Raw genomic sequence first — 27,640 nt, forward strand, 5'->3', positions numbered from 1 at the left:
TCTAATTAGTACTTTGTGCTGCTGTTGTACCTGGGGCAACGGAGGGTTAAGTGACTTGCCCAGGGTCACACGGAGCTGCAGAGGGAATTGAACCTGGTTCCCCAGGATCTCCACGTACTGCCGACCATCAGGCAGCAACAGGAATTGAACCCATTTCCCCGGGTCCACAACCTGCTGCACTAACCATTAGGCCACTCCCCCACTCCGTGTTTCGCCAGTAGCTTCTTCAGGGAACCCACAGGCAAACGAAGTTCTAGTTTACTCAAAAAGAACTTAGCACATAGCTTGCGAAACATGGATCGTGTCGGGACCCTGCTTTTGTGGGATAAGATTTTTTAGATTAATCTAAGATAAGTACTTCATCATTATTCAAGTTTGGAAGTTTATTTAGAGAGGTGTGGTAGCCGTGTTGGTCCACTCTTAAAGGTTATCAATAGAAATCAAACAAAATAAAGCATGGAAAAGAAAATAAGATGATACCTTTTTTATTGGACATAACTTAATACATTTTTTGATTAGCTTTCTTATATATACTATCTGCCAACACATTTGCATATTTCCTATCTGACGAAGAAGGGCGACCTTCGAAAGCTAATCAAGAAATGTATTAAGTTATGTCCAATAAAAAAGGTATCATCTTATTTTCTTTTCCGTGTTTTATTTTGTTTGATTTCTATTGATAACGATGAAGTTTATTTAAAAATGGCCTGTGCTCATGGACTTCCGGTGACGTCATGACCGCGAGAGGTTGAAAGGGAAATCTCTCCGGCTCCTATCTCCCCCCAAGAGCCGTGAAAAACATATAAATTTGACTACAACTCTCCGGGGTTCGCGGAAGAAAGAGCTACAGTTCGGGCGATTTCCTCTTTGTCTTGCCTGACATTGAAATGGCGGCGAAATCCGCCCCGAAAGACAGACTCCGTGGCAGGGTAGGAGAGGACAAAATGGCGCCGCCCGCAAGCCCGCCCGGATCGTCGGTCTCATCGGCATGGATAGCCGAAATTACAGCAGAAATGAGAACAGTGATGGAGGACCTACTGGATCGCCGGTTAGCCCCGATTGACGCTAAATTAGAGCGCGTACAGACGCAGCTTATGGAGCTGTCGAAAGACTGTGTGGCCTTTCAATCGCGAGTCTCGGAAGTGGAAGACCGCGTTGCAGTGGTCGAAGGGTCACAAAGCCAGATACAAGATCAGTTGCGGGCGCTGGAAAATAAAGTGGAGGACCTGGAAAACAGGTCGAGAAGGAACAATGTACGTCTGGTAGGGCTCCCGGAGAGTATCCCGGAACGGGGCCTGGAGACTTTCTTAGCTACCTGGATATGTAAAGAACTACAACTCCCAGAAACGTTAGGACCGATTCGCATTGAGAGAGCCCATCGGCTGGGTCAGAAGAGTGCAGGAGCTGGCAGGCCAAGAGTGATCATCCTGAGATTTTTGGACTATGCCCAAAAGCAAGAGATCTTACAGCGGTTCAGAACCGGGAACCCTCTGATCTATGAAGGAGTGACAATTAGATGTTTTCAGGACTACTCCGCCGGCGTAGCAGCAAAACGGCGCCAATTTTCGGAATTATGTTCTAAGCTGTTTCAGAGGAAAATAAGATTTGCGCTGCAATACCCTGCAAAGCTGCGGGTCACCTATAAAGGTACCACTAAGATATATGAGACTGCAGCAGCCGCCCAAGAACTTTTAAAGCAGCTAGAAATGGATAGACCAGAGGACGGCTGAAAAAGGAGTGGAGCTGTCAGCAGAGGAAGGCAGACCAGAGCATGAATAGAGGAAGATCTGGAGAGTTGGTATATCAACGGGCGCCCACGGGCGTAAGAACTGATCTAATGAGGAATGTTAGGGGATATGTTTAAAGGTTAAAGTTATATGAGTTTGTAAGTTAATAGGTTCAGACTTACACAGGAATGTTTAATAGAAGAAATAACAAGTGGGTGGTATTAAGCCTTGGTTTGGAGAATAGTTGGAGCCTGCCCGGAGGTTCTGGGGGGAGGAGGGAGAGACGTAGGAAGTTATGGTCCCAGCAAGTGGGTCCGGTTCTAAGGGTTCGGGGAGTGGGAGGGGGGGAACGGGGATGGGGGGGGGGGGGGGGGGGGAAGGAGCGGGAAGGGAAGGGGTGAGATTGAAGCTAGGCCTTTGGGAGTCGGGAGTAATCGCGGTTAGGCAGGTCCCTTTGTATGCTTGGCTGGATGGGAGTCAGATAGGTAAGCGGGCACTGACGATGGAAAAAGTCTGGCTGGGGATGCATGTTACGGAGGCTGGCCAACGAGTAGCTGGTGGAGAGCGAACGGGGGGGAGACAGAGGCTGGGATGTCCCCTCCCACAATTATCGCAGTTTTCTGCAATATATGCCATTTTGGTTAATTTTGAGGTATGGTGAACATTGTAACTTGGAATGTAGGGGGGATAAATTCACCTATTAAAAGATCCAAGATCTTGCAGCAATTAAATAGACATCACATAGACATTGCATTGATACAAGAGACGCATTTGTCGCAGGCAGAGCATGTCAAACTTAATACGTGGTGGGTAGATAAGTGTGTAGCGGCGCATGCACAGGGGAAAAAAGGTGGAGTGGCCATTCTGATCCGTAAAGGTGTAGCACTGGAGATACGCCCTCTCTTAGTAGATGCCTTGGGAAGATATGTTTTATTAGAGGCCACGGTAGGTATGCAAAAAGTACTTATTGGTAATATCTATGCCCCTAACAACTACGACAAAAAATTTTTCCAAACGATAACTAACTTCCTCCTTAAGCAGCCGCACACTGAACTCATAATAGGGGGCGATTTTAATGCAGTTTGGGATCCCTCACTAGACAAATCAGTCCCAAGCAACTCCGCGACATATCATAATAATAGAGGTCTACTGAAGATGAGCCAGTTATTAGACCTGACGGATGTCTGGAGGGTACTTCATCCGGGTATGAGGGATTACACGCATATGTCACGGGCTCATTCAACACAGTCGCGTATTGACTATATTTTGGTTTCCAGTCAGATGTTTGGGGAAATTGTAAAGGCAGAGATAGGGCCATATGTGATATCTGATCATGCATGGGTTTATATGGAGTGGAAGCCACGTGGCCAGGCTCGAAGAGACAGAAGATGGCAATTCCCCATAGAGTTCTATACGGACCCCATACTAAAAGGGCGCTTGCAGGCTAGCTGGGTGGAATACACGACACAGAATCATGAACATCAGACAGACCCGGTCTTATTCTGGGAAGCCGCAAAGGCTGTGCTCCGGGGGGAAATTATTAGCCACGTGCACTATGTTCGGGTTACCAGGGATAGGCAGATACTGCGATTAAGTGCACAGCTTTGTCGGGCGAGGATGAGGTTTGGAGACACACATACGGCAGAGGCCAAACAGCAGGTGCTGGATCTACAATCAGCACTGAACGAACTCTTGCATAGGCGAGCACGCAAGTCGCACATATATTATAGATACATGCTTTATAAGCACGGTAACAAAGCAGGCAAACTACTGGCCAAGCTTCTCAAACAAAAAGGGGGTGCCAAACATATTCTAGCCCTTCGAGGGACGGGAGGAGGTCTTAAAACCGCAGACAGGGATATCTGTAATATTTTTCAGACCTTCTATAAAGATCTTTACGCCCCCCCAGAGGACGAGGGTCTGGGGAGCCAGATGTACCTAAATAACCTCAATTTCCCTAAGCTTACCCAACGAGAGCGAGAACAATTGAATCAACCATTTACGGAAGATGAGGTGCATATGGTCATAACGCAGAGCCCCTTGTTAAAGGCCCAGGCCCGGACGGGTTAAGGGCTGAATTTTACAAAATGATGGGGGAGGTTATTGTTCCGGATCTATCTAAATTTTTAAATCAGATGATAGATCAGAAAGCTATGCCGCTTGACCTGAATAGAGCACAAATTATAGTATTACCCAAACCGGGGAGGGATACATTGGAGCCAACATCATATCGGCCCATATCTCTGTTAAACTATGACACTAAGTTGATGGCAAAAATATTGGCAAATAGATTGGCAAGAATTCTGCCCCGGCTGGTACACGAGAGCCAAGTGGGCTTTGTGGGGGGACGAGCGGTAAGCAAAAATTTGAGGGCGATCTTAGCATCATTAGAGTATGGGGAACGCAAGGGTCTGGCGTCTCTGCTAGTCAGCTTTGATGCTGAAAAGGCCTTTGATAAGGTGCATTGGACATTTCTTTTTGACACGTTGGAAAGCTATGGCTTTTCCGGCAGGTTTATCGAGGCAATTCAAACCTTATATGCCAACCCAAGCGCCTCGATATGGGTCAATGGAATAGCTTCAGCGAGCTTTCCTATTAGAAGAGGAACTAGGCAGGGCTGTCCCCTGTCTCCCCTCCTTTTTGTGCTGGTGCTGGACCCTCTTATCCGTGACATTATGGAAAATCCCTTGATTAAAGGAGTGAGCATGGGCCGACAGACATTTAAAATTGCAGCTTTCGCGGACGACCTTCTCGTTCACTTGACCTCCCCGAAGGTGTCTTTAGAGACGCTACTGGAAACGTTTAGGGAGTATGGAGATTACTCAGGCTTCAAGATCAACTTGGATAAGTCTGAGGCACTGGCATCCCCAACGATAGGCGCAGAGGAGTGGGGGGAAGAGTTTCCTTTACGTTGGGCAATTCATTCTTTTAAATATCTTGGTATTCGTCTTGCGATGCAAACAACAGAACTACATCGGTTAAACATTAAGGCCCTCTTGGATTACACTAGAGATAAATTGGACTCTTGGAGGGGTTTACCCTTGTCTTTAAAGGGCAGGATTCATTTGATACAGATGGTGGTTTTCCCACGCTGGCTATATGCCTTACAGACCTTGCCCATACGTCTAACAAAGAAAGATCTAAAGCATATAAATCGCTTGTGTGGCCAATTTTGTTGGGCCGGCAAGAAAGCAAAGCTGCAGCAGGGCTTGCTGGTGGGAGGCTGGAAACAAGGGGGCATAGGGTTCCCAGATCTATTCCTATATAATCAGGCATGCCTGCTGCGACACGTGCGAGATTGGCTTGATTTAACACAGTACTATACGCCGGTACACTTAGAACGGGCATGCCTAGCGCCACATGACATGATTGCACTGCTCCACCTACCCCGAAATACTATACCCCCACATCTTAGGAACAGTGTACTGTTCAATCCTCTCCGGTTAACATGGCAGTGGTGGGTTGAACAGTTGGGGGGACATCCAAATATTTCAGACCAACTTCCGATTGTGGGGAACGTAGCGTTTGAAGCGGGAATGGGTAACCCAATATTTCAGAGTTGGGGACAGCGTGGTATTACAAAGATGAAACATCTGCTTTCGGAACGGGGGGGTCTAGTGTCGTTCGCTGTCTTACAACAGAAGATAGGGTCTGATTGGGGAAATCATTTTGCTTATTTACAAATTCAGCACTATATACAGGCAATGCCCCAAGAAGCTTTGAAAGGGCAATTGGGGGACAAGATACAGGAGTTTTTCAGGGATCTGGCGACGGAAAGACATGCGATATCTGATTTATATGGGGCCCTGGCTCGTAGGAGGCCGATACAACAGTATGAGAAAATTAAAGTTAAATGGGAGCAGGACCTTGGGACTTCATTGGCATCCTGGGATATAGTGGCTTCTTTGAAAGGGATTAGACAATTAGTTACAGACGAAAGCTTGAGAGAGTGTGGGTATAGAGTTATATTACGGGGATATATGACCAAAGTGCAGCTGGCCCACATGCAAAGGTCAGGGAGTGATACCTGTTCTAAATGTGAAGTAGCTCCGGGCACGTTTTACCATGCTCTTTGGAAATGTCCTAAGGTTCGGACATTTTGGCAGCGTGTCCGAGGCCTCTTGGCGCGGCTGGGTGTCAAGGTCCAGGGTAATGAGAGGCAATTTTTGATCGACCAGTCCGGGTCTTTTGCTCCCAATAGAGCACCGGCGACCCTTCTAGGGAGGAAGCTGTGTTTGGTGGCTCGTAAATGTATTATGCAATACTGGACTTCCCCGGAGGCCCCTGCCTATTGGCATTGGAGGAACCAGGTTCATCTCCTGGCTTCTTGGGAAGCCCGAGAGTCTAAATCCTCAGTTAAACGCCGACAGCGCGTTCTTCAAATCTGGTCTCCTTACTTACAGATGTTAAGCCCCCGTGGGAGAAGTCTGCTCGTTAACTCTGGCTAGCTTCCACAAGGTGTGTTGGAACCGAAGGCGGTTACTCCCGATAGAAATATAAATATGCTTATCTGGGAAGGGGAGGGGTGGGAAGGGCGGGAGGTGGGTGAGGGAGGGGAAGGGGGATCTGAGGTATGTTAAGTTTACATTATATAACCTTAGGAGTGCAGTACTACGATGTAAGAGGGGTGCGTGACAATACTTTCTTTACTCTGGAAAGCGCTGTAAACTTGTTTTGGTCAAATCTTAGCAGTATGGACCGGTGAGCCGGGGGTGATAATAGACACCTAATTTGGTATGACAGTTTTTCTTCAGCAAAGCCTCTGGCGGTTACACAGGTCCGCTTGAGAATGGCAGTAAGGATCAGCAGCAAGAACTGCTCATTGAGTAGCCTTTCTGGCTGCCGGAGATATAGGTATGGGGCCATCAGAGATAAGGCCCTTTGCCTTTGCACTGTACTGTTTTATTCGCACAGAAGAGTTTGTTATAAAACATGTTTATTTGTGTTTCTTTTCCCCTGATGTACTGCAAAATATTTTCTACTATGAATATGTTGTAAATTAATAAACAAATTTAAACATAAAAATGGCCTGTGCTCATACACTCACTTTGGAGTGTTGTGATTAAATCCTGTTGAGCTTTCATGCCGTTGATCCATTGATTGTGGCAGTCTCTCAACTTTTTATGAGCACTATTACATTTCATAAGATATTTACAATTTGATTATTTAGGGGCAAATGTATGTAGCTAATGCATTAGCTGCAAGGCCTTTTTTGTTTTGTTTTGTTTTTTATTTCCTTACAACAGCAATATGAACTTTTTGATTCTTCATAACCTAGTGGTTAGTGCAGTGGATTTTGATCCTGGGGAACTGGGTTCAATTCCCACTACAGCTCCTTGTGACTCTGGCAGGTCACTTAACCCTCCATCGCCCCTGGTACAAATAAGTACGTGCCTGTATATAGTATGTAAACCACTTTGAATATAGTTGCAAAAACCACAGAAAGGCAGTATATCAAGTTCCATTTCCCTTTCCCTATTTGAGATTCTACATGGAATGTTGCTACTATTGGAAATTCTAGATGGAATGTTGCTACTATTGAGATTCTACATGGAATGTTGCTACTATTGGAGATTCTAGATGGAATGTTGCTATTATTTGAGGTTCTGTTGCTATTATTTGAGATTCTACACTGAATGTTGCTACTCTTTGGTTTTCTACACAGAATATTGTTAGTGGAGGAGTAGCCTAGTGGTTAGTGCAGTGGACTTTGATCCTGGGGAACTGGGTTCAATTCCCACTACAGCTCCTTGTGACTCTGGGCAGGCCACTTAACCCTCCATTGCCCCAGGTACAAGTAAGTACCTATATATACTATGCAAACTGCTTTGAATGTAGTTGCAAAAACCACAGAAAGGCGGTATATCAAGTCCCCTTTCCCTTTCCGTTCCTATTTGAAAACCACCTTGCCAACATTCTCTTTGAAAGCTTCTTTAGATCTCAATTTTCCTACATTTATAGCTGGGGGTTTGTTTTAATATTTGTGAATATTTGTTTGTCACAGGTGCATGGGTCAGTTTTTTTAAATATTGTGGCTAGCTGTGGCATTTTATCCAGATGGGCCACATTTCTCTCTGTCCGTTATGTCCCCAGAGGTCACATGTCAGCTTCTGGCTTTGTCTGGTTCTGAGTTCCCTACTTTAGGTCCCGAGTCCACTTCTAGGGGCACAGGGTGACTTAGCAAAAGGTATTTTATCTAGAAATAGGTTTACGGCACTTAGGCAGAAAGATAATACTAGGACTAGGGGGCATGTGATGCAGCTACAATGTAGTAAATTTAAAACGTATCTGAGAAAATTTTTCTTCACTCAACGTGTAATTAAACTCTGGAATTTGTTGCCAGAGAATGTGGTAAATGAAATGAGAGATGGTGGAAATGAAAACAGTAACGGAATTCAAACACGCGTGGGATAAACATAAAGGAATCCTGTTCAGAAGGAATGGATCCTCAGGAGCTTAGCTGAGATTGGGTGGCAGAGCCGGTGGTGGGAGGCGGGGCTGGTGGTTGGGAGGCGGGGATAGTGCTGGGCAGACTTATACGGTCTGTGCCCTGAAGAGGACAGGTACAAATCAAAGTAGGGTATACACAAAAATTAGCACATATGAGTTTATCTTGTTGGGCAGACTGGATGGACCGTGCAGGTCTTTTTCTGCCGTCATGTACTATGTTACTATGTATGTTACTATGTAAAGGCGGTTAGCTTAGCGGAGTTTAAAAAAGGTTAGGACGACTTCCTAAAGGAAAAGTCCATAGACTGTTATTAAATGAACTTGGGGAAAATCCACTCTTTCTGGGACAAGCAGTATAAAATGTTTTGTACATTTTTGGAATCTTGCCGGGTATTTGTGACCTGGATTTGGCCGCTGTTGGAAACAGGATGCTGGGCCTGATGGACCTTTGGTCTTTCCGAGTATGGTAATACTTATGTACTTGGGATTCTGAATGGAATCTTGCTACTCTTTGGGGTTCTAAATGGAATGTGGTTACACTTTGAAATTCTGCATGGAATCTTGTTATTCTTTAGAATTCTAGAATCTTGGTTCTCTTTGGGGTTCCACATGGAATGTTGCTACTCTTTGGGTTTCTGCTAGGTATCTGTGACCTGGATTGGCCACTGTTGGAAACAGGATGCTGGGGTCGATGGACCTTTGGTCTGTCCCAGTATGGCAATACTTATGTACTTATGTAAGTGCTTCTGGGGGTCTCAGGGTCTGCCTGATGTCTGGTTCTGTGTATGTCTCTGTTGGTGAATGAGAATGCTGCAGGTTGGAGGTGTGTGGATGTGTGTCTGAAGAGGGGGGGGTGTCAGTGCGTGTCCCTCTTTATCCCTTCTCTGGGTTTAAAAAACTGAATTATTTTCCCACGCACAGGCCTATGATATAATTTGGTTAGTTTTACCAAGGAGGTGTGAATTCCTGTCAAGACACAGTTTATGGAGACAGTGGTTTATTTCTATTTTTTTTTTTCTTGAGCATTGGTTCTGGTTTGTTTTATTCCTTGCAAGCCACAGGTGTTCTGTCTTACACTGACATTCCCAGGGATCAGACTAGGAGGAGTGGGGGGGAATGTCAGAGCTGCTCTCCCAGAGCTCTTTGGCTGACACCCAGTAGGCCTTAAAGCCTCAGGCTAATGCTGACATTCTCCAGGTTGCAGCAGTATTCAGACTGCCATCAGGATTGGTGAATGGATATACCGTGTTTCCCCGAAAATCAGACACTGTCTTATATTAATTTTTGCCCCCAAAAATGCGCTAGGTCTTATTTTCAGGGGCTGTCTTATTTTTCGGGGAAACATCGGGGTTGGTCCGCCCGCCCTCCGTCACTCCCGGAACTAACCTTAAACACCTCCTTTCACCTTTGCAGCAAGCAGCAGCAGGGCAGGCCACTCCTTCCTTCCGTGTCCCGCCCTTGCCTGACGTAACGTCCGCGAAGGTGGGGCACGGAAGGAAGGAGAGGTCTGCCCTGCTGCTGCTTGCTGCGAAGGTGAAAGGAGGCGTTTAAGGTTAGTTCCGGGAGCGACGGAGGGTGGGTGGAGGGGGGGGGCCCGGCGACCTTGGGTGGGGGGGGGGGGGGGGGCGGCCCGGGGGTGGCCTTGTCCGGCTCTCGGCGGCCCTGCTTTCAAACAAAAATTTGCTAGGTCTTACTTTCGGGGGAGGCCTTATATCTACCAATTCAGGAAAACCTCTACTAGGTCTTATTTTTGGGGGATGTCTTACTTTCGGGGAAACAGGGTAGTTAGGACTTTTTTTTTCTGTTTTAGCTATCTAGGGGGGGGGGGGGTCTTTTACTATGCTGTGCTAGCGTTTTTAGCTTGCAATAAAAATCAGCTGGCGTTAACGCTGAGATGCGCATTATATTGCTATGGGTGTCTCAACGTTTACTGCCAGCTGATTTTTTTTTCCATGAGCTAATGCGGCATTGTAGAAGGCCCCCTGCCCTGATAGCCTTCTGAATATCGTCGCTCTCCTGGTAAGTTGCTTCTCTGTTTACGCACCACCCTGGCAAGATTTCTGCCAGATACTTGTGGCCTGGATTGGCCACTGTTGAAAGCAAAATATTGGCTTTGATGGACCTTTAGTCTGTCCCAGGAAGGCTATTCTTATGATGATGGTGATAGGGCTTATTACCTACGCAAGCCTTCCAGTTCAGAGTAGTTCACAGAATAAGAAGCTAGTTATAACCTGGAAATACAATAAATTGAAATTACCAAAAAGGTTATCGTAAATCTTAATTTACACCAAAATAATATTATGCAGAGTTTAAAACATACTTCCTAAATAAAACTGTTTTTATATTTTGACAAAATTCCAAATAAGAGGCAGGAAATCCTGATGCTGGTCACCATCTTAAATTAAAATATGAAGAAACTAAACCATATGAAACCTTATATAGTTTAAACAAAATTCTCGCAAGCTGCCTCCACTGCATGCAGATCTCTCTCATGAATATTCATTGTGGATATCCTAGAATCTTGACTTGGATGGGGAGCCTCCAGGACCAGGTTTGGGAACCAGTGGTCTAAACCATAAGCCCGCCCAAAACACTCCTCCAAGACGCCCCCTTGAGATTTAGACCAAATGCATAGAAAATGGGTTTTGAAAATAGTATTTGGGCATTTTTGGCAGAAAGAGAAAAGTCCGTCTGCTTCTTTTTGGACGTTTTTCTGTTTTGAAAGTGAGCCCGTAAGCCATTGTTTTGCTTTTCCATTGCTGTGTTCAATGCATTAAAGGCCTGTGCAATAAACAGAGAAAACAGAAATCTATGATTATTTAAGCTTGTTTCATCAGGTCTGTACTACAACAGATTCACGGCAATGTGATTGCTCATATCAGCAGTAAACACACAGCTTCTCTGTTAAGTGGGGTCCGTTGCATTATATTCAATGTTTGAAAACAGAACGTAATTTTTGTATGATTGCTTCTTCTGCGGCTTTTATATTCCTGAAAACGCATGATTACAGGCTACACATGCTGTCAGTTCTCTCTGACGTGGTAAAATATGGTTTGAACTCCTGTTCGTCTGCTCACCACCCATTTACTCTCGTAAGGAAGGGAAAAAAGGATCGGGGGTTTCCAGTGTAGCGGGGGAATTATTGGGGAAATGTATCAGAAGCTGGAGAAGCATAATAGTGATTTTTTTTTTAAATTGCAGAACGTGATGACTTTTCCATTTCATGCTTTTATCCGTGTTCTGATCCTTCCTTTACTAAGTGCTGTCAGTAAGGTGGTGATCATCTTTTATTGTCCATCTCTCTCCCTCAACAAGTTGGGACTCTGAAAGGAAGTTAGTATACGACAGGGGCGTAGCCAGGCCTCGAAGGGAGGGGGCAGGGCCGCTGAGAGGGGGGGCAGGGGGGACAAGCCGGGGTCAGGCCACCGGCGCTGTAGTCCACGGTCTCACCTGCCTGCCTCCTTGGCTCCGGGCCCCCTGTATTTGAAGTGGCAGTCGCAGATCTCCTCTCTTCTGGCCTTCCCTCCCTGGATCCCGCCCTCACGGAAACCGGAAGTTACATCAGACAAGGGCGGGACACAGGGAGGGAAGGCCAGAAGAGAGGAGATCTGCGACTGCCACTTCAAATACAGGGGGCCTGGAGCCGTGGAGGCAGGCAGGTGAGACAGGGGGCGGCAGTGGTGGGGGGTGCGACAGGGGGCGGCAGTGGCGGGGGAGCGACGGGGGGTGGCAGCGGCAAGGGGGCGGAGGCGGGGCTCCCCATAGCTACACCACTGGTATACGAGACCCAATGTGGACATGCCTTTGCTTCTCAAATTTTCTCATACATTGTACAACTATCAATCGTTTCACCCAAGATGTCTCTAGAAGTAGGACTTAGGAGCCGTTTTATTAAGCTGCGTAAGCCCAGGCGGTAATTTTGATTTTTTTTTTTTTAATGCGCATCCAATACGCGTGCTGGAAAATCATTTTTATTTTCCAGCGCGTGGCGGAAACTGGGTGGTAATTGTCATTCTACGTGCGTAGACGATTAGCGCGTGAGACCTTTCCGCTAAGTCAGTGGCTGGCGGTAAGGTCTCAGACCCAAAATGGATGCACACCAGTTTTTATTTTTACCACATGTCCATTTTCAGCAAAAATTTAAAAAGGCCTTTTTTTTACAGGCGCGCTGAAAAATGGATCTGCACGCAACTTAATAAAAGGACCCCTTAGGTCTTCTGTGCCATGAAGTAAGAGGACCATCCCAAAAGCAGTTTTTTTTTTTTTTTTTCCTTTTGCCGTCTGAGCTATTAGTACGTGGACTTCTAACCCACATAGTTACAAGTCATCTCACTTTGTATAAAGTGAAAGAGTGTTTTATGTGGCTTGTTGGATGTCTGGGTTCCTTGCTAGAGGGTTTCTGATGTCACAGTCTAACTGATTGATCGGTGCGAATACTGGGCTTGTGGTAATAGGTCAGTGAAACGCCACCGGGGCAGTTAGGGTCCTGATTTGTGACATGGGCCGCAGGCCAGGACTGGCCCATTCTCCCTATGAACCTGTATTCCTTGTCCCTCGGCTTTTACCTGAGATAGAAGCCGATATGGCCCACTCACAAATATATATACACACACACATCAGTGGAGTAGCTACGTGGGGCCAGGGGGGCCTGGGCCCCCGTAGATTTGGCCCTGGACCCCCCTGCCAACGACCCTCTCGACCCCCCCTCCCGCCGCCAACCCTCCCCCGCCGTCACTGTGGGCTATTTTTGCTGGCGGGGGACCCCAATGCCCGCCGGCCGAGGAGGTTCTCTTCTTCCCGCGAAGGCTTCGTTCTGTTTCTGATGTCCTGCACGTTGTACTTGCAGGACGTCAGACTCACAGAAACAGAACGAAGCCTTGCACCGGAAAAAGAGGACCTCCTCGGCCGGCGGGCATTGGGGTCCCCCGCCAGCAAAGGTAGCCTACCGCGACAGTGGGGGAGGGTCGGCAGCGCCGTGGGGGTGGGGCTAAAATGTGCCCCCTCACCTCGGGCTCTGGACCCCGCTCCTGCCGAAGTCTGGCTACGCCCCTGACACACGTACTCACAACCAGAAATGAAAACAGGGAAATATGCCAAAACAGGTACCCAAACATGGAGTTAGTGCTAATGAGTTCACAAGAAAAGCTGAGAGCCTTTAAATAGTTCTCAGGGCCCAAGCTGACCTAAGCCATTGGTCAAAACTAGAGGACCCTGACACATTGTGATGTTTTGTCTCCAGACAGTCCGAGAATATTGGAACACTGCAGCCCGGTTTCAGAACCGGTCCCTTGGCTACACCATTAAAAGCATCCAAAGCTGTGGAGGACTGTCGGAAGGAACGGAGAATGCCTTCGCTGTGCCCCTCAACAATAGCTTCTAAATACAGACAGGAGCTTAGCTGAGGGCTGTGCTGCAGGCCCCACTGCATTAGGAACCTGGGAGCTGAGGAGGTGCCCTAGTGGCCGGGACTGAAGAAGTTTGCATTGTGCGGATCTAGGAGTGGCCTACAGTGCAGGAGAAGGCTGGCTGTGTTGCACACTGTGCTTTTCTTTGTGGCAGGCTGACAGGTCTTGTGTGCGTCAAGGCCATCCTTCCTCCCATGAAGACACTTTTCACTGTGCTTTCTTCAGTCTGCTGAAGTGAAGAGCATCCCTGGCTCCCGTCAGGCAGAATCTGCCCACTCGCAAGTCTCTTTGAGGTTATTAGGCTTAATCTCAGAAATGAATGGCAGTCTGTTTGCTTTCAGGCAAGAAGTGTTTTATTGTCCCTTCAAGTGTCTTTGGACAGATGAGGTAGGCGATGAAGTTCAGGCAGGGTGGGAACTTCTTAAAGAAAGACAGCTGTGAGCCCCTCACGGTACACGTGATGAACGAGCTTCACAGGCCTCCCGAAATCTAAACAAGGATATTATCCAGCAGCATGTTCAGAAGAAAACCTTGAACCCTCATTATATAACGTAGAATAGATGGGCAGTGAATGAATATAGATTTTTTAAAAAGAAAACATAAGGTAGAGATTCAGGGTTCCACCTTTTGTCCTCCGCTAGCCGGTTCAATGATGTGATTATTCGGGATTATTTTGTATTCCTTATTAGATGATTTTGTCAGAGGGCTTTAGCTGACCACACTATCAGGCTTATTTTCGAAATAAATCGGGAGATGGGCATCCTTCTCTCAGGGTCGCCCAAATCGGCATAATCGAAAGCCGATTTTGGGCATCCTCAACTGCTTCCCGTCGTGGGGACGACCAAAGTTCACGGGGGGGGGGGGGGGGGGGGGGAGGGGGAGGGGGTTGGCACCGTAGCGAAGGTGGGACTGGGGCATGATTAAGAGATGGGAGTCCTCGGCCGATAATGGAAAAAAGAAAGGCGTCCCTGACGAGCACTTGGCCTACTTTACTTGGTCCTTTTTGTCTTGCGACCAAGCCGTGAAAATGTGCCCGAACTGACCAGATGACCTCCCATTACTCCCCCAGTGGTCACCAACCCCCTCCCACCCTAGCAAAAAACAAACTTTAACATTTTTTTTGCCAGCCTCTATGCCAGTCTCAAATGTCATACCCAGCTCCATGACAGCAGTATGCAGGTCCCTGGAGCAGTTTTAGTGGGTGCAGTGCACTTCAGGCAGGCGGACCCAGGCCCATCTCCCCCTACCTGTTAAACTTGTGGTGGTAAATGTGAGCCCTCCAAAACCCACCACAAACCCACTGTACCCACATGTAGGTGCCCCCCTTCACCCCTTAGGGCTATGGTAGTGGTGTACAGTTGTGGGTAGTGGGGTGTTTGGGGGGCTCAGCACCCAAGGTAAGGGAACTATGCACCTGGGAGCAATTTGTGAAGTCCAATTCAGTGCCCCCTAGGGTGCCCGGTTGGTGTCCTGGCATGTCAGGGGGACCAGTGCACTACGAATTCTGGCTCCTCCCACGACCAAAGGGCTTTGATTTGGTCGTTTTTGAGATGGGCGTCCTCGGTTTTCATTATGGCCAAAAACCGGGGACAACCATCAATAAGGTTGACCCTAAATATTGAGATTTGGGCGCCTCCGACTGTATTATCGAAACGAAAGATGGACGTCCATTTTGTTTCGATAATACGGGTTTCCCCACCCCTTCGCAGGGCTGTCCTATTAGGATGCCCTCATGAAAACTTGGGCGCCCCGTTCGATTATGCCCCTCTATGGGGCCCTTTTACTAAGCCACGTAAGTGTCTACATGCGACAAAATGGAGTTACCGCCCGACTGCTGCGTGGCTCTTGTGGTAATTTTATTTTTGGTGCACGTCCGATATGTGCGTCTGAAAAATATTTTTTTTAATTTTTGGTCACGCATAATTGACGTGTGTAGGTCATTACCGCGCGGATTCTTTACAGCTAGGTCAATAGCCGGCGGTAAGGTCTCAGACCCAAAATGGACGCACGTCTATTTTGATTTTGTCACACATCCATTTTTGGCAAAAAAAAGAAAAAAGGCCTTTTTTTACAGGCGCGCCAAAAAAATGGATCGGTGCGTGCCCAAAACCCGCACCTACACTACCGCAAGCCATTTTTCAGCGCGTCTTAGTAAAAGAACTCCTATATATGTAAGCTGTGTTGAAATTCAAGAAACAACAGAGAGAGGGTCAGAAATACAGAACAAAGCCCAAGAAACAGAAAAGGTACCACGAGCCTTCAAAAGCGGGACAAGTCCTTTCATTGTATGAACCTTGTACATCAGTCTTTCATCATTGACCTGACATGGGCTGTGTTTCGGCGCACAGCGCCTGCATCAGGGGTCTATGTTAAACAAAAAATCAAAATGCAATTCATATACTGTAAACCAAATACGTTTAAAAAAATTAACGTCTTAATGAAGCCTTAGAAAACAATGTACATATGTAATGTGAACATGCATAAAAAACGACCTTGATGTGCCAGAACCAACGTGTCGTACATAAGACGTAGGATACTTTGAATATAAAGTGACTAGTCACAAAATAGTTTTGTGTTTAAATCAAAAATAATAGTGAGTAATGGGAGAAATGTTATAGACTACTATTTAAACCATCTTTAGCGCAATCCACGAGGGAGAATGGGTTTAAGATACTATACACCGGATAGACTGCAACGTATCTATGGGGGAGTTGTCTGCTGCCTGTTGGAGGGACTGTGGGGCAAAGGGCACATTCATACACATATTCTGGGAGTGCCCTAAGGTGCAGAAATTTTGGAAAGAAATGATGGCCCAGGTCAACACGGTACTGCAATGGGTATATCCATGTAAGATAGAGCACTGCCTACTGCATTTTCCTCCCACAGGGATTAAAATGATTTATCATAAGTTGGCGACGCAATATATGGTGGCAGCAAAGTTAGCAATAGCAAGAGCCTGGAAACAGCCGAGTCTGCCAGACATGAGCACGGTATTCCGCAAAGTGGGATACTTGTACCAGATGTCAAAACTAACTGCATTGAGAAGGGGTAAAATGGACTTCTTTCGGAAAATGTGGCAGCCATATGAACAATATATAAATGATGGTCAGCTCAGCCAAGAGGGGGGAGGGAAGGGAGGGGGGGCAGCGGTAGTGGTATAATGTCCTAGATTAGATAATCCAGCTAGTTGAGCATTCAGCAGCAATCAAGAATCTGTAACGCTATAAGAAGCAAATGAACAGAGTTGGCAATTCTTGTATGTAATTTGAGATTTTTTTCACTTAATAAAAATACTTTATTAAAAAAAAAAATGAGTAATGATGCACGATACTAATTATAATGAATGTAAACAACAAACGTACGATTGCAAAAGTGCCATGGTTCTAATAAAGCAACGAGAACAAGAAACGCAAAAATACTTTAGATAATAGTGGTACACTGGAAATGATTTGCAGAGAAATTACAAAAGTCGGGATTCAATCTTTTGTTGTTAGGTGTAAGAAAACCAGCTATAATCTGAGTACACAACAGCCGGGACCTTGTTCCTTCAAGATAACGTACAAGTCATAAAAGATAAGAAGTAGTAAAGGTCGGGGCTTATAAAATGGATATTATTGTAATAAGCTGATAAAAGAAATCCATCGGCCGTAAAATCTTATTTAAAATCTGGGCTCCTGTCTTTACCAGATATCATTAAAAAGAGCACATTCACCTTGAGCGCTCCTCCAATCACGTTGGTAATACTAATCGTAGAATGTCAATGGCTGCTCAAAAATTTAAAATTCATACTTATTTCAAATTAACATTGCCTACGTAGTTAAAGGTGCACTCACTGTACCTACAGCCGTTGACATTAGGTTTACAGTATATGAATTGCATTTTGATTTTTTTTTTTTTTTTTAACATGGACCCCTGATGCAGGCGCTGTGCGCTGAAACACGGCCCGTGTCGGGTCAGTGATGAAAGATTGATGTACAAGATTCCTACAATTAAAGGACCTGTCCCGCTTTTGAAGGCTCCTGGTACCGCTTCTGTTTCTTGGACTGTGTTGAAATTCCGCCATGGCTTAGAACTGCCGTCGCACTTTCATGTGAAAAGTTCCCTGGCATGTGTACTGTGCTCACGGTACACTGGCCTCTCTTTCTGTATATCTCCCCGCTCCCCCCGTTTTCTATTTCTGTTGATGGCTCTCTCATTCCCCCTGTCTCCTCAGCTCGAAACCTTGGGGTTATCTTTGACTCTTCTCTCTCCTTCTCTGCTCATAACCAGCAGATCGCCAAGACCTGTCGGTTTCTTTCTTTACAACATCCGTAAAATCTGCCCCTTTCTTTCTGAGCACTCTACCAAAACCCTCATCCACACCCTTGTCACCTCTCGTTTGGACTGCTGCAATCTGCTTCTTGCTGGCCTCCCACTTAGTCACCTCTCCCCTCTCCAGTCGGTTCAAAACTCTGCTGCCCGTCTCGTCTTCCGCCAGGGTCGCTTTACTCATACTACCCCTCTCCCAGGGGCGTATCTGCATGGGGCCACGGGGGCCTGGGCCCCCACAGATTTTGCCCTGGACTCCCCTGCCGCCATCACCTACCTTTGCTGGCGGGGGACCCCAACCCCCACCAGCCGAGGTCCACTTCCTCCTGCCGCTGCCTTTAAAACTATTCCTTCGGCTGGCGGGGGATCCCAACCCCCCCCAACCCCCGCCAGCTGAGCCGAGTTCTTTTAAAGTTCTTTTTCGTCCTCCGGAGTCCGTGCTGTTCAAAGCTGCTCCTTTCGGAGTCTGACGTCCTGCACAGCCTTCTAGATGGAATGTTGCTAGTGGAATACTACTACTACTTAACATTTCTAGAGTGCTACTAGGGTTACGCAGCGTTGTACAAATTAACAAAGAAGGACAGTCCCTGCTCAAAGGAGCTTACAATCTAAAGCCTCCACCTACCCTCCTCTCCTCTTTCCTCTACACATTAATTGATTTGTTTGCTTTATATTTTGTCTACTAGATTGTAAGCTCTTTTAGCAGGGACTGTCTTCTATGTTTGTGCAGCGCTGTGTACGCTTTGTAGCACTATAGAAATGCTAAATAGTAGTAGTAGTAATTTTGTGCTTTGATGGACTCTCTACAACAGACAAGTACAATGAATCCCAGCTCTGAAAGTGGCTAACATGGTGAGTCTTTTGTGAGACCGCTTCACTGCATTGTGTGACATCCATGATCAGCTGTCTATGGTATTGACAATGGAGTCCGCAGTCTCTCTCTGGAAGTCAGTAACTAAATGGCAAGACTTAGACCCTTGCATCACTATGTTGGTCTCTGTTGTATAATCATGTGTGCAGGATACTTCCACAGCTGCTGCCTTGTGCTCTTTCTGTTCTCTGATGGGACAGTATGAGGGTCGTTTAGTTTAAGGGTAAGTAAGCACCTACTTATGCAGTATTTTATAAAATAAGGGGGAAAGGGAATGGGACTTAATATACCGCCTTTCTGTGGTTTTTGCAACTACATTCAAAGCGATTTACATAGGATATACAGATCCTTATTTGTACCTGGGGCAATGGAGGGTTAAGTGACTTGCCCAGAGTCACAAGGAGCTGCAGTGGGAATCGAACCCAGTTCCCCAGAATCAGAGTCTGCTGCACTAACCACTAGGCTACTCCTCCACTAGCAATGTTCCATGTAGAAGCCTGCCCTTGCAGATCAGCAATGTGGCCGCGCAGGCTTCTGTTTCTGTGAGTCTGTACGTGCAGGATGTCAGACTCACAGAAACAGAAGCCTGCGCGGCTGCGTTGCTGATCTGCAAGGGCAGGCTTCTACTGAGAATGTTGCTAGTGGAATAGCAACATTAACATTCCATGTAGAATCTCAAATAGTAGCAACATTCCAGAATCTCAAATAGTAGCAACTTTCCATGTAGAATCTCAAATAGGGAAAGGGAAATTCGACTTGATATATTGCCTTTCTGTGGTTTTTTTGCAACTACATTCAAAGCGGTTTACATATATTCAGGTAGTTATTTTATACCAGGGGCAATGGAGGGTTAAGTGACTTGCCCAGTGTCACAAGGAGATGCAGTGGGAATTGAACCTAGCTCCCCAGGATCAAAGTCCGCTGCACTAACCACTAGGCTACTCCAAGTACTGCTATAAACTGCAAAAATTCAGCGTACATTGCGGGCATGGGCATTTGCATCTGGATTATTTAAGCATGCACATAAATTAGCCTATTTAATAATGCACTTGCAAACTCCATCCAAGCACTGCCCAAACTCAACCGCTGCACATAAGTACAAGCAATGTCATTGCCTGTACCGTTATAGGTCTTAACTTTATAGCTAGGCCATTTGCATGCTCCCTGTGCTGTATTTTTTCTTTGAAGTATTGTGTATGTGTGCGTGCACACACTTTGCATTGTTTCCACAGCTTGTGTTGTACACCATGTATAGATAAATAAGGCTGCAGCATTTTCCAGCTGGAATCTTTCACCAGCACACTAAAATAAGAGATGTAATTCCATTAGAGGGCTGCACAGTTCCATTGGATTCAGTGTCTGTCTTTGTGGGTTTTGTTTCCAGGTGAATAAAGTAACCCAGGACAATGGTATTCTGACGTCTGAAGTCCTAGAACAGCGAAAACTCCTGGAGAAATGTAATCGAGGTACTGCCACCTGCCCCAGAAGTTCACTGTGCTTATGAGAAAAGGCGGCTGAGGGGAGATATGATAGAGATCTATAAGATAATGAGTGGAATGGAACGGGTCGATGTGGAGCGTCTGTTTACGCTGTCCAAAAATACTAGGACAAGGGGGCATGCGATGAAGCTGCAGTGTGGTCAATTTAAAACGAATCGGAGGAAATGTTTCTTCACTCAACGCGTAGTTAAACTCTGGAATTCGCTGCCGGAAAAGGTGGTTAAGGCGCTTAACTTAGCGGACTTCAAAAAAGGGTTGGACGGCTTCCTGGAGGAAAAAGCCATAGAATGTTATTGAATGGACGAGGGAATAATACAGTATTTCTAGGATGGGCAGGACAAATTGCTTGTTCTTTTGGCCGCTGTCGGTGGCAGGGTGCTGGGCTCGATGGACCCTTGGTCTGTCACAGCATGGCAATGCTTATGTACTTAGGTCTCCTGCATTCCTTCTTTGGAAATAAGTAACATGATTATTTTCTTACTGCCCAAGTGGTTTGGGATAGGCTGACTGTGCAAGTTTCTTTCCTTAATGGTAAGAGTGCAGCATTGATTTTAATGCAGAAGAAAAGGCTCAAGGACATAGGTAATCACCAGTGTATTGTCTTTATTCATATTCAGCTTAGCACAAACAAATGCACATGGCCCTCTTCTGAAAAGGGCTCATGTGGGTCTAAATGTTAGGCGTGGAGAAAGTCAGGCTTATCCTAGTCTGTCTCCAAATTACACAGAGGTGAAGGAAAGTCCTATGCCCTGTACAGAAAGATTGTCGTGTATCGGTCTGTGGTCTAGTTCCCTCTTGCATGCAGCCTTTCCAACAAAATAAGGCAGTTCTAAAGTTTGAAGAAAAAATGTATTCTGATGTCATCAATCCCATATGGTTAGAAACCATGCAACATGCACCATGAGGTTTGCCAATAAAGACTTGACTTGGGTCAGGAGCCTTAACATCTGAAAGATCTTGGGCAAACACTTATAAGTGCCTCTAAAATGGTACGAGATTCTCGTGGACTCATGTGAATAAGCATATCTTTCCTTGTGCACCTGCATGAATACACGAGAATCTTGTACCGCTTTAGAGGTGTTTATAAGTGTTTTCCCAAGGTCTTTCAGATGTTACGGCTCCTGACTCAGACGTTCTTGCCGAAACATGGACCTGTGTCTAGTCTTTTTCGGCAAACCTCTTGGTGCATGTTGTATGGTTTCTAACCATATGGGATTGATGACAACAGAATAAACTTTTTCTTCAGCTTGCCTTCATTTGTTGGGAAAAACCGAGTGTCCATCCCCGACTCTCTGTTCTTTCTTTGACGTGAGCTATATCGGCCACCAATTTTTTTTCTGTTACAATTTAAATGATCATTAAAATATTTACATAAGTACATAAGTAATGCCGCACTGGGAAAAGACCAAGGGTCCATCGAGCCCAACATCCTGTCCACGACAGCGGCCAATCCAGGCCAAGGGCACCCGGCAAGCTTCCCAAACGTTGTAAGCCATCAATTTATAGTTCCCTCACTGTACTTAGTAGGAAAACACAAGTAAGGTAATTTTATATCTTATGGCCCTGTTTAAAATTTGTTTACCTAATTGCCTGGTGAAAAAACACTTCTGAAAATCTAGTGATCGGGATATTAACGAGTAAAGCAACTTTCTCCTTTTATAGTGTCCGTCTTGGCTGTGGAGGAGTATGAAGAGCTGCAGGTGAACCTGGCATTGGAGAAAGACCTGCGGAAGAAAGCAGAGTCCGTCGCACAGGAGGTGAGCACTACTGTTCACAGCAGCCCAGAGAGGCAGAGGAGTCAGTGTGTCGAACAGAGAGACGGGAGAAGAATAAAGTGGGGTATTTGCTCCTCTACTTTGTGGTAGACCCTGGGAAGCTCTGGCAAGATTTATTCTCATCAGTAGACTGAATCAGAAACACCAGTGAGTGCCATCTTCCAACAGTGCCAAGATGGAGCAGCACTTCCAGATCTCGGAACTAGTGTAACGTTTTGCACGTGTGCAACCGTTGCATTGAGGGTCTCCTCATTCCCTCTACTTTTTGTTTTGTTCACTTTGCCAGCTTCTTGAAGAATGTTGAAAGCAGCAAATACCTGGGCTAAACAGGGCCTGATTCTGCTTGATTTAGAGTTGTCTTTTTTTTTTTAATTAGATTTTAAAAATACAGCAAAAACAGAAAAATAGTAGAACACAATAAAGTACACAAAGCTGAGTCCAAGACCTAATGGCAGGCCGTAGTTGAAAGAAAAAGGTCTTATGATTTCCATTTTTGAAGACCAGTTTTATGTCCTAGAATAGAATTTACGACCGACTGCTCGTATTTTTTGTACAGTAGAATCCAGATCCACCAAACCACGTTCACTGGAGAATTGTCCTTCCAGTGCGAGATGATCAGTTTCAATGCAACTGAGACCAAGAAGTCAAACAATAACTTATCTTTTTCTGGAAAGAGAAATGAGATGCAAATAGATTTCCAGATTACATATTTGGGTGAAAAAGATTCATGGAAACTAAAAATCTCTTTCAATATTCCCCAGATATCTGACCAAAACATTATACGATGAGGACATTCCAACAATAGATGTACAAGAGTTCCTGTTTTGTTTTTTACGTGACCAACACAAACCACTCCCCGAAGACCTAGAGTTGGGTTGTGTTCTCTAATCTCTGGGAGGAAAAACCTTCTTCTTCCATCTCTCTTCAGTTCTGCCTATGGGGATAGACATCTTCAATACAGCCCTGCTGGCCACTCTTTGCTAAGGAAGGGAAAAAACCACCACAAGGGTGGAGGTACACTGAAATCCTACGCAGAAAAATGCACAAGGCAGAGAGTAGGAAAGGTAGGCTCTTCCAAACCAACCGGAGACGGCGTATGTAGAAAATCAAATCTTTTATTCAATTGAAAAAACTGTCAAGTGTGTGACAGTTTTTTCAATTGAATAAAAGATTTGATTTTCTACATATGCCGTCTCCGGTTGGTTTGGAAGAGCCTACCTTTCCTACTCTCTGCCTTGGCCACTCTTTGCTACCATCAGAACATTGTCAAAGTTGTCTGAAAGATTATGTTGATCCTCTTTCCATTCCAGATATATGCTCCCAAAGGGTTGAAATGAGACAGCGCCCTTCACAATCAAAATGGCGGACCAGAGAGGGCATAGCAGAGATGCTTAGGGGTCAAAAAGATTGGGGGGGGGGGGGTGGCGGAGGGAAGCTCATGTGAATCAACTTATGGGCTGGTCTATATCAACTGTCTTTTTTTTTTTTTAAACAGATGTTTATCGAGCAGAACAAACTGAAAAGACAAAGCCAGCTTTTGCTGCTGAACGCAGCACCGGAACAGCAGCTCCTGAAAGCTTTAGACGAAAATGCCAAACTGAGTCAGAAACTGGAAGAAGAGCGGATTCGGCACCAGCTTATGGTAAGGTGCAGGGATGGACAGCTGCACTGAAAAATCAGCCTCCACATCAACAACGTTCAGGGCTGCTAAATTGTGCTTGGGGTGTGGACCTTACTGATGGACTCCCCTTATCCTGTCAGACTAGGGTTACCGTATGTCCGGATTTACCCGGAAATGTCCTCTTTTTAAGGACATGTCCGGGCAACCGGGTGGGTTTTGCCAATCTGCCCGTTTGTCCGGATTTCTGGACAAACAGGCAGGCTTGTGGGCGGGCCATCCTATAGGATGGGCAGGCTGGTGGGTGGGGCCGCCCTATAGGACGGCCTGCTCGTCAGCCTGCCCGTTTGTCCAGAAATTTGGACAAACGGGCAGATTGCTAGCCTCCCCTCCCCTTACTTACTACTGCCCTGGTGGTCTAGTGACCTCTTCCGCCTTCGGGGCAGGAAAGAGCCCCCTCTTTCGTACCCGAAGCGCTGCCCTGCATGCATCCTTCCTGTTGGTGATCTCGGCGCCGATTCAATATGGCCGCTGAGAGTTGAAGTCTCGCGAGGTCACTTCAACTCTTGGCAGCCATTTTGAATCGGCGCCGAGATCAGCAAAAGGAAGGATGCATGCAGGGCAGCGCTCCAGGCAGGAAAGAGGGAGCTCTTTCCTGCTCCGAAGAGGTCACTAGACCACCAGGGCAGTAGTAAGGTAAGGGGAGGGGGGTGACAGGGAGGGAGGGTGATGGGGTGTGTGACAGGAGGGAGGGGAAAATGTGACGGGGTGGGGTAGGGTGTGTGGTGTGGGTGGGGCATGTCCTCCTTTTTGGGGGACAAAATATGGTAACCCTATGTCAGTCTAAGAGCTAGTCCTGGGTTTCCTGTCTTGTCAGCGTGAGGATGGGCTGTGCCTATGATTCAGGAACAGACTTACCTTCTCAGTACTCTGTCTGTTGTACAGATATAATCCTGAATCTCTCTGGAGCAAACTTGTGTTGAATGTAGTACAGCAGATAGCTGGATAGCTTTACTTCACGTCATTTCAGTCAGTGTCAGCCAGTGTCATTTCAGTCAGTGTCAGACAGCAAGTTGGGGTGGGGGTTAGGGGAGGGGGAGTTTGTATGATAAATCTTATTCTAAAGTGGAGTGGAGGAGTGGCCTAGTGGTTAGGGTGGTGGACTTTGGTCCTGGGGAACTGAGGAACTGAGTTCGATTCCCGGCACAGGCAGCTCCTTGTGACTCTGGGCAGCTCCTTGACTCTGGGCAAGTCACTTAACCCTCCATTGCCTGCTGCATTGAGCCTGCCATGAGTGGGAAAGCACGGGGTACAAATGTAATAAAAAAAAAATATGCACTGGACTGTTGTTTTCACTTGTATTTTGCTAACATGAGAACTGTTAATAAAAAGAGTTAACATCTTTGGAAAATCTAAATTCAAACCTGCCAAGCCCCTTCGAGAAAAATTACATTGGCTTCCCATCAAGGAATATATTGCCTTTAAAATTTGCACCTTGATTCATAGGATCATCTATGGTGTAGTTCCTGGATACGTGTTAAATCTAATTGATCTACCACCCAGAAATAGTTCCAGTCTTTCCCGATCCTATTTAATTTTACATTATCCAGATTGCAATGGCCTCAAATACAAATCTACCCACGCATCAAGCTTCTCCTTCATAGGAACTCAGCTATGGAATGCACTGCCTTAACTCCTAAAATCAACTCACAATCATCTAAACTTCAGGAAATTATTGAAGACCACCCTGTTCAAGAAGGCGTACCATCCAGACGTTACTTAGTTTATTATCTGTTCAGCAAAATTTATGGACTCTAATGTTTTTTTTCCATTATCTTTTATTATTTTTGTTGTTTTAGACGATACGTTTACGATTAATTTTTTTTACTATGACATTGTTTAATGATATTATACTGAACTGTAGCCTACCCGTGTTATTGTGTAAGCCACATTGTGCCTGCAACTGGTGGGAAAATGTGGGGTATAAATGTGTTAAATAAAAAATATAAATAAATAAAAAACGAACAATACAGAAAGTTAGCCAGGACTTGGCAGAACTTCAGCAGAGAGAGTACAGACAGCTGCAACCTTATCATATTTTCTTACTAGTGAGTCTTTCTTTTACTATTGAATTACATTTCTTCTACTTTTTCTGTGGAGTTTTAAAATTCAACTCATACAAAATCCTGCTGCTAAACTGATTTATGGCTGTAGAAGTTTGAGAGAGAGCCACTCTGTTACTGATGGAACTACACTTTTCAAGCCAGAGTAAAGGTGGCATGTTTTGTGCATAAAATAATTTTAGGTCAGGTACCTTTATGTTTAACAGAGTTAATTTTACTGCCAGATCCTAGGAAAAGATCTCAAATGATCGATCGTCATCTATTAGGTTTCCAAGGTGTATGTTTTAAGAAAGTTTTTGATAGCTCTCTTGTGTATCAGATTGGTTTGATATGGAACAGACTTCCTTTATGTGCTTGTAAGTAGAGCTTGTTATAGCTTTTGATTAGTTCGTATTGTACTATTTGTTGTTCTGTATTAGTTATGGTCTATGATTGTCCATCGCTTTGCACCTATTGGGATTAAGCAGTTCATAAATCCTAGAAAACAGAATGTTGGACATCACTAGGGCCGATTGTTAGAAAGTGGGGAGGTTTCATGAGAACATCACTGTGATCAGGGCAGTTCAGAGGAAGACAAACGGATAATCATTGACACTTTCTCCTCCAGCACTCACAGGCCGATGATCACAGGCGGGGAATTAAAGCCTGGATGATCAAAACTAATATCTTGCAAATGTATGCGCGTTATTAGCTCTGATCATGGGCATACATAGGCATGCGCCCAAGGCACAGTCCTCCCACAGAAGTTGTTTCACAGCTGTGGGCTGTCAAAAAAAAAAAAGCCCAGTCCTGTCAAACAGGAGGTCCCCCCCCCCCCCCCCCACACACACACGCAAGGAACTTCCAGCCCCCCTAACCTCCCCTTGATAAATTTTCCTGCTAGCCCAGTGGCATTCTTCCTCCCCCCCCCCCCTCCCCCTGACACCAAAAAACTGTCCTTGGTGACTCAGTGGGCAACCCTAGTCCCACCCGCCCTGGTAGCCTAGTGCCCCCAACCTCCTCATACCTTTAGAAGGGAGGAGGGAGTAGCACTGCCTCCTCCTTGGGCTCCGCCTTCAAAATGGTGGTGCCCTGCCTGGTGCATCCTGAGATGCACTGGGTGGGGCTTCAATAAAAATGCACATGTAAATCGCAGCTCTGCTTTACCTAAACTACACTCCTAGGCAGTTGCATTCCTGTGGTGGCTGCCACCTGGGGTGGATCGCTGCTGCACCCCCCCCCCCCCCCGGTGCTTCACCTCCATCTCCCTGGTGCATTGTCTTCACCCCTCCCCAGTGCACTGCCTCCTGGGGGTGCAGGGAGCAGTCACGCAGCTGTCGGCTCTGTTGGCTCCTTGCCCAGGAACAGGAAGTAACGTCAAAGGGAGCAGGGAACCGGTGGAGCTGACAGTCGCACAGCTGCTCCCTGAATCCCCTTGCAGCGTGCACCTAGGGCGAATCGCCCCCCACTGCTCCTAGGAACACCCATGCAAAACTAGAGGTGCTCTTTTTCCATGTGCCTGTCTGAGTGACACCGTACCAAGGGCTAAGCAAGTGGTACAGCTGCACAGTTTGCGAATGTGGAGAGGTGCAAAATTTTTGCTCCCAGCCCATCATCTCTCATTGATGGCTGCAAAGTGGGTGGAGCCAGAGGGGCACCGGTGGGTTCAACTAGAGCTGAGTGCGGCAGTGGCGTAGCTACATGGGGCCACGGGGGCCTGGGCCCCCGTAGACTTGGCCCTGGACCCCCCTGCCGATGACCCTCTCGACCCCCCCCCCCCGGCCGTCACCAACCCGCCATCGCCTTCCTTTGCTGGCGGAGGACCCCAACCCTCGCCAGCCAGGTCCTCTTCTTCCTTCGATCTGTTTCTGAGTCTGACGTCCGG

General features: G+C 46.3%; 1 protein-coding gene across 1 annotated transcript in view; it reads left to right on the top strand.

Moving 5' to 3' along the window:
* LOC115471039 (shootin-1-like) overlaps window positions 1–27,640 on the top strand; it is a 162,012-nt gene that overhangs the window by 96,262 nt on the left and 38,110 nt on the right. The window contains exons 7-9 of the mRNA XM_030204707.1: window positions 20,146–20,227; window positions 21,923–22,017; window positions 23,531–23,677. Of these exons, the coding sequence (XP_030060567.1) occupies window positions 20,146–20,227; window positions 21,923–22,017; window positions 23,531–23,677 (324 nt within the window). The remainder of the gene's footprint in view (window positions 1–20,145; window positions 20,228–21,922; window positions 22,018–23,530; window positions 23,678–27,640) is intronic.

The sequence above is a fragment of the Microcaecilia unicolor genome, chromosome 5 (genome assembly GCF_901765095.1).
Source record: "Microcaecilia unicolor chromosome 5, aMicUni1.1, whole genome shotgun sequence".
NCBI lineage: Eukaryota > Metazoa > Chordata > Amphibia > Gymnophiona > Siphonopidae > Microcaecilia > Microcaecilia unicolor.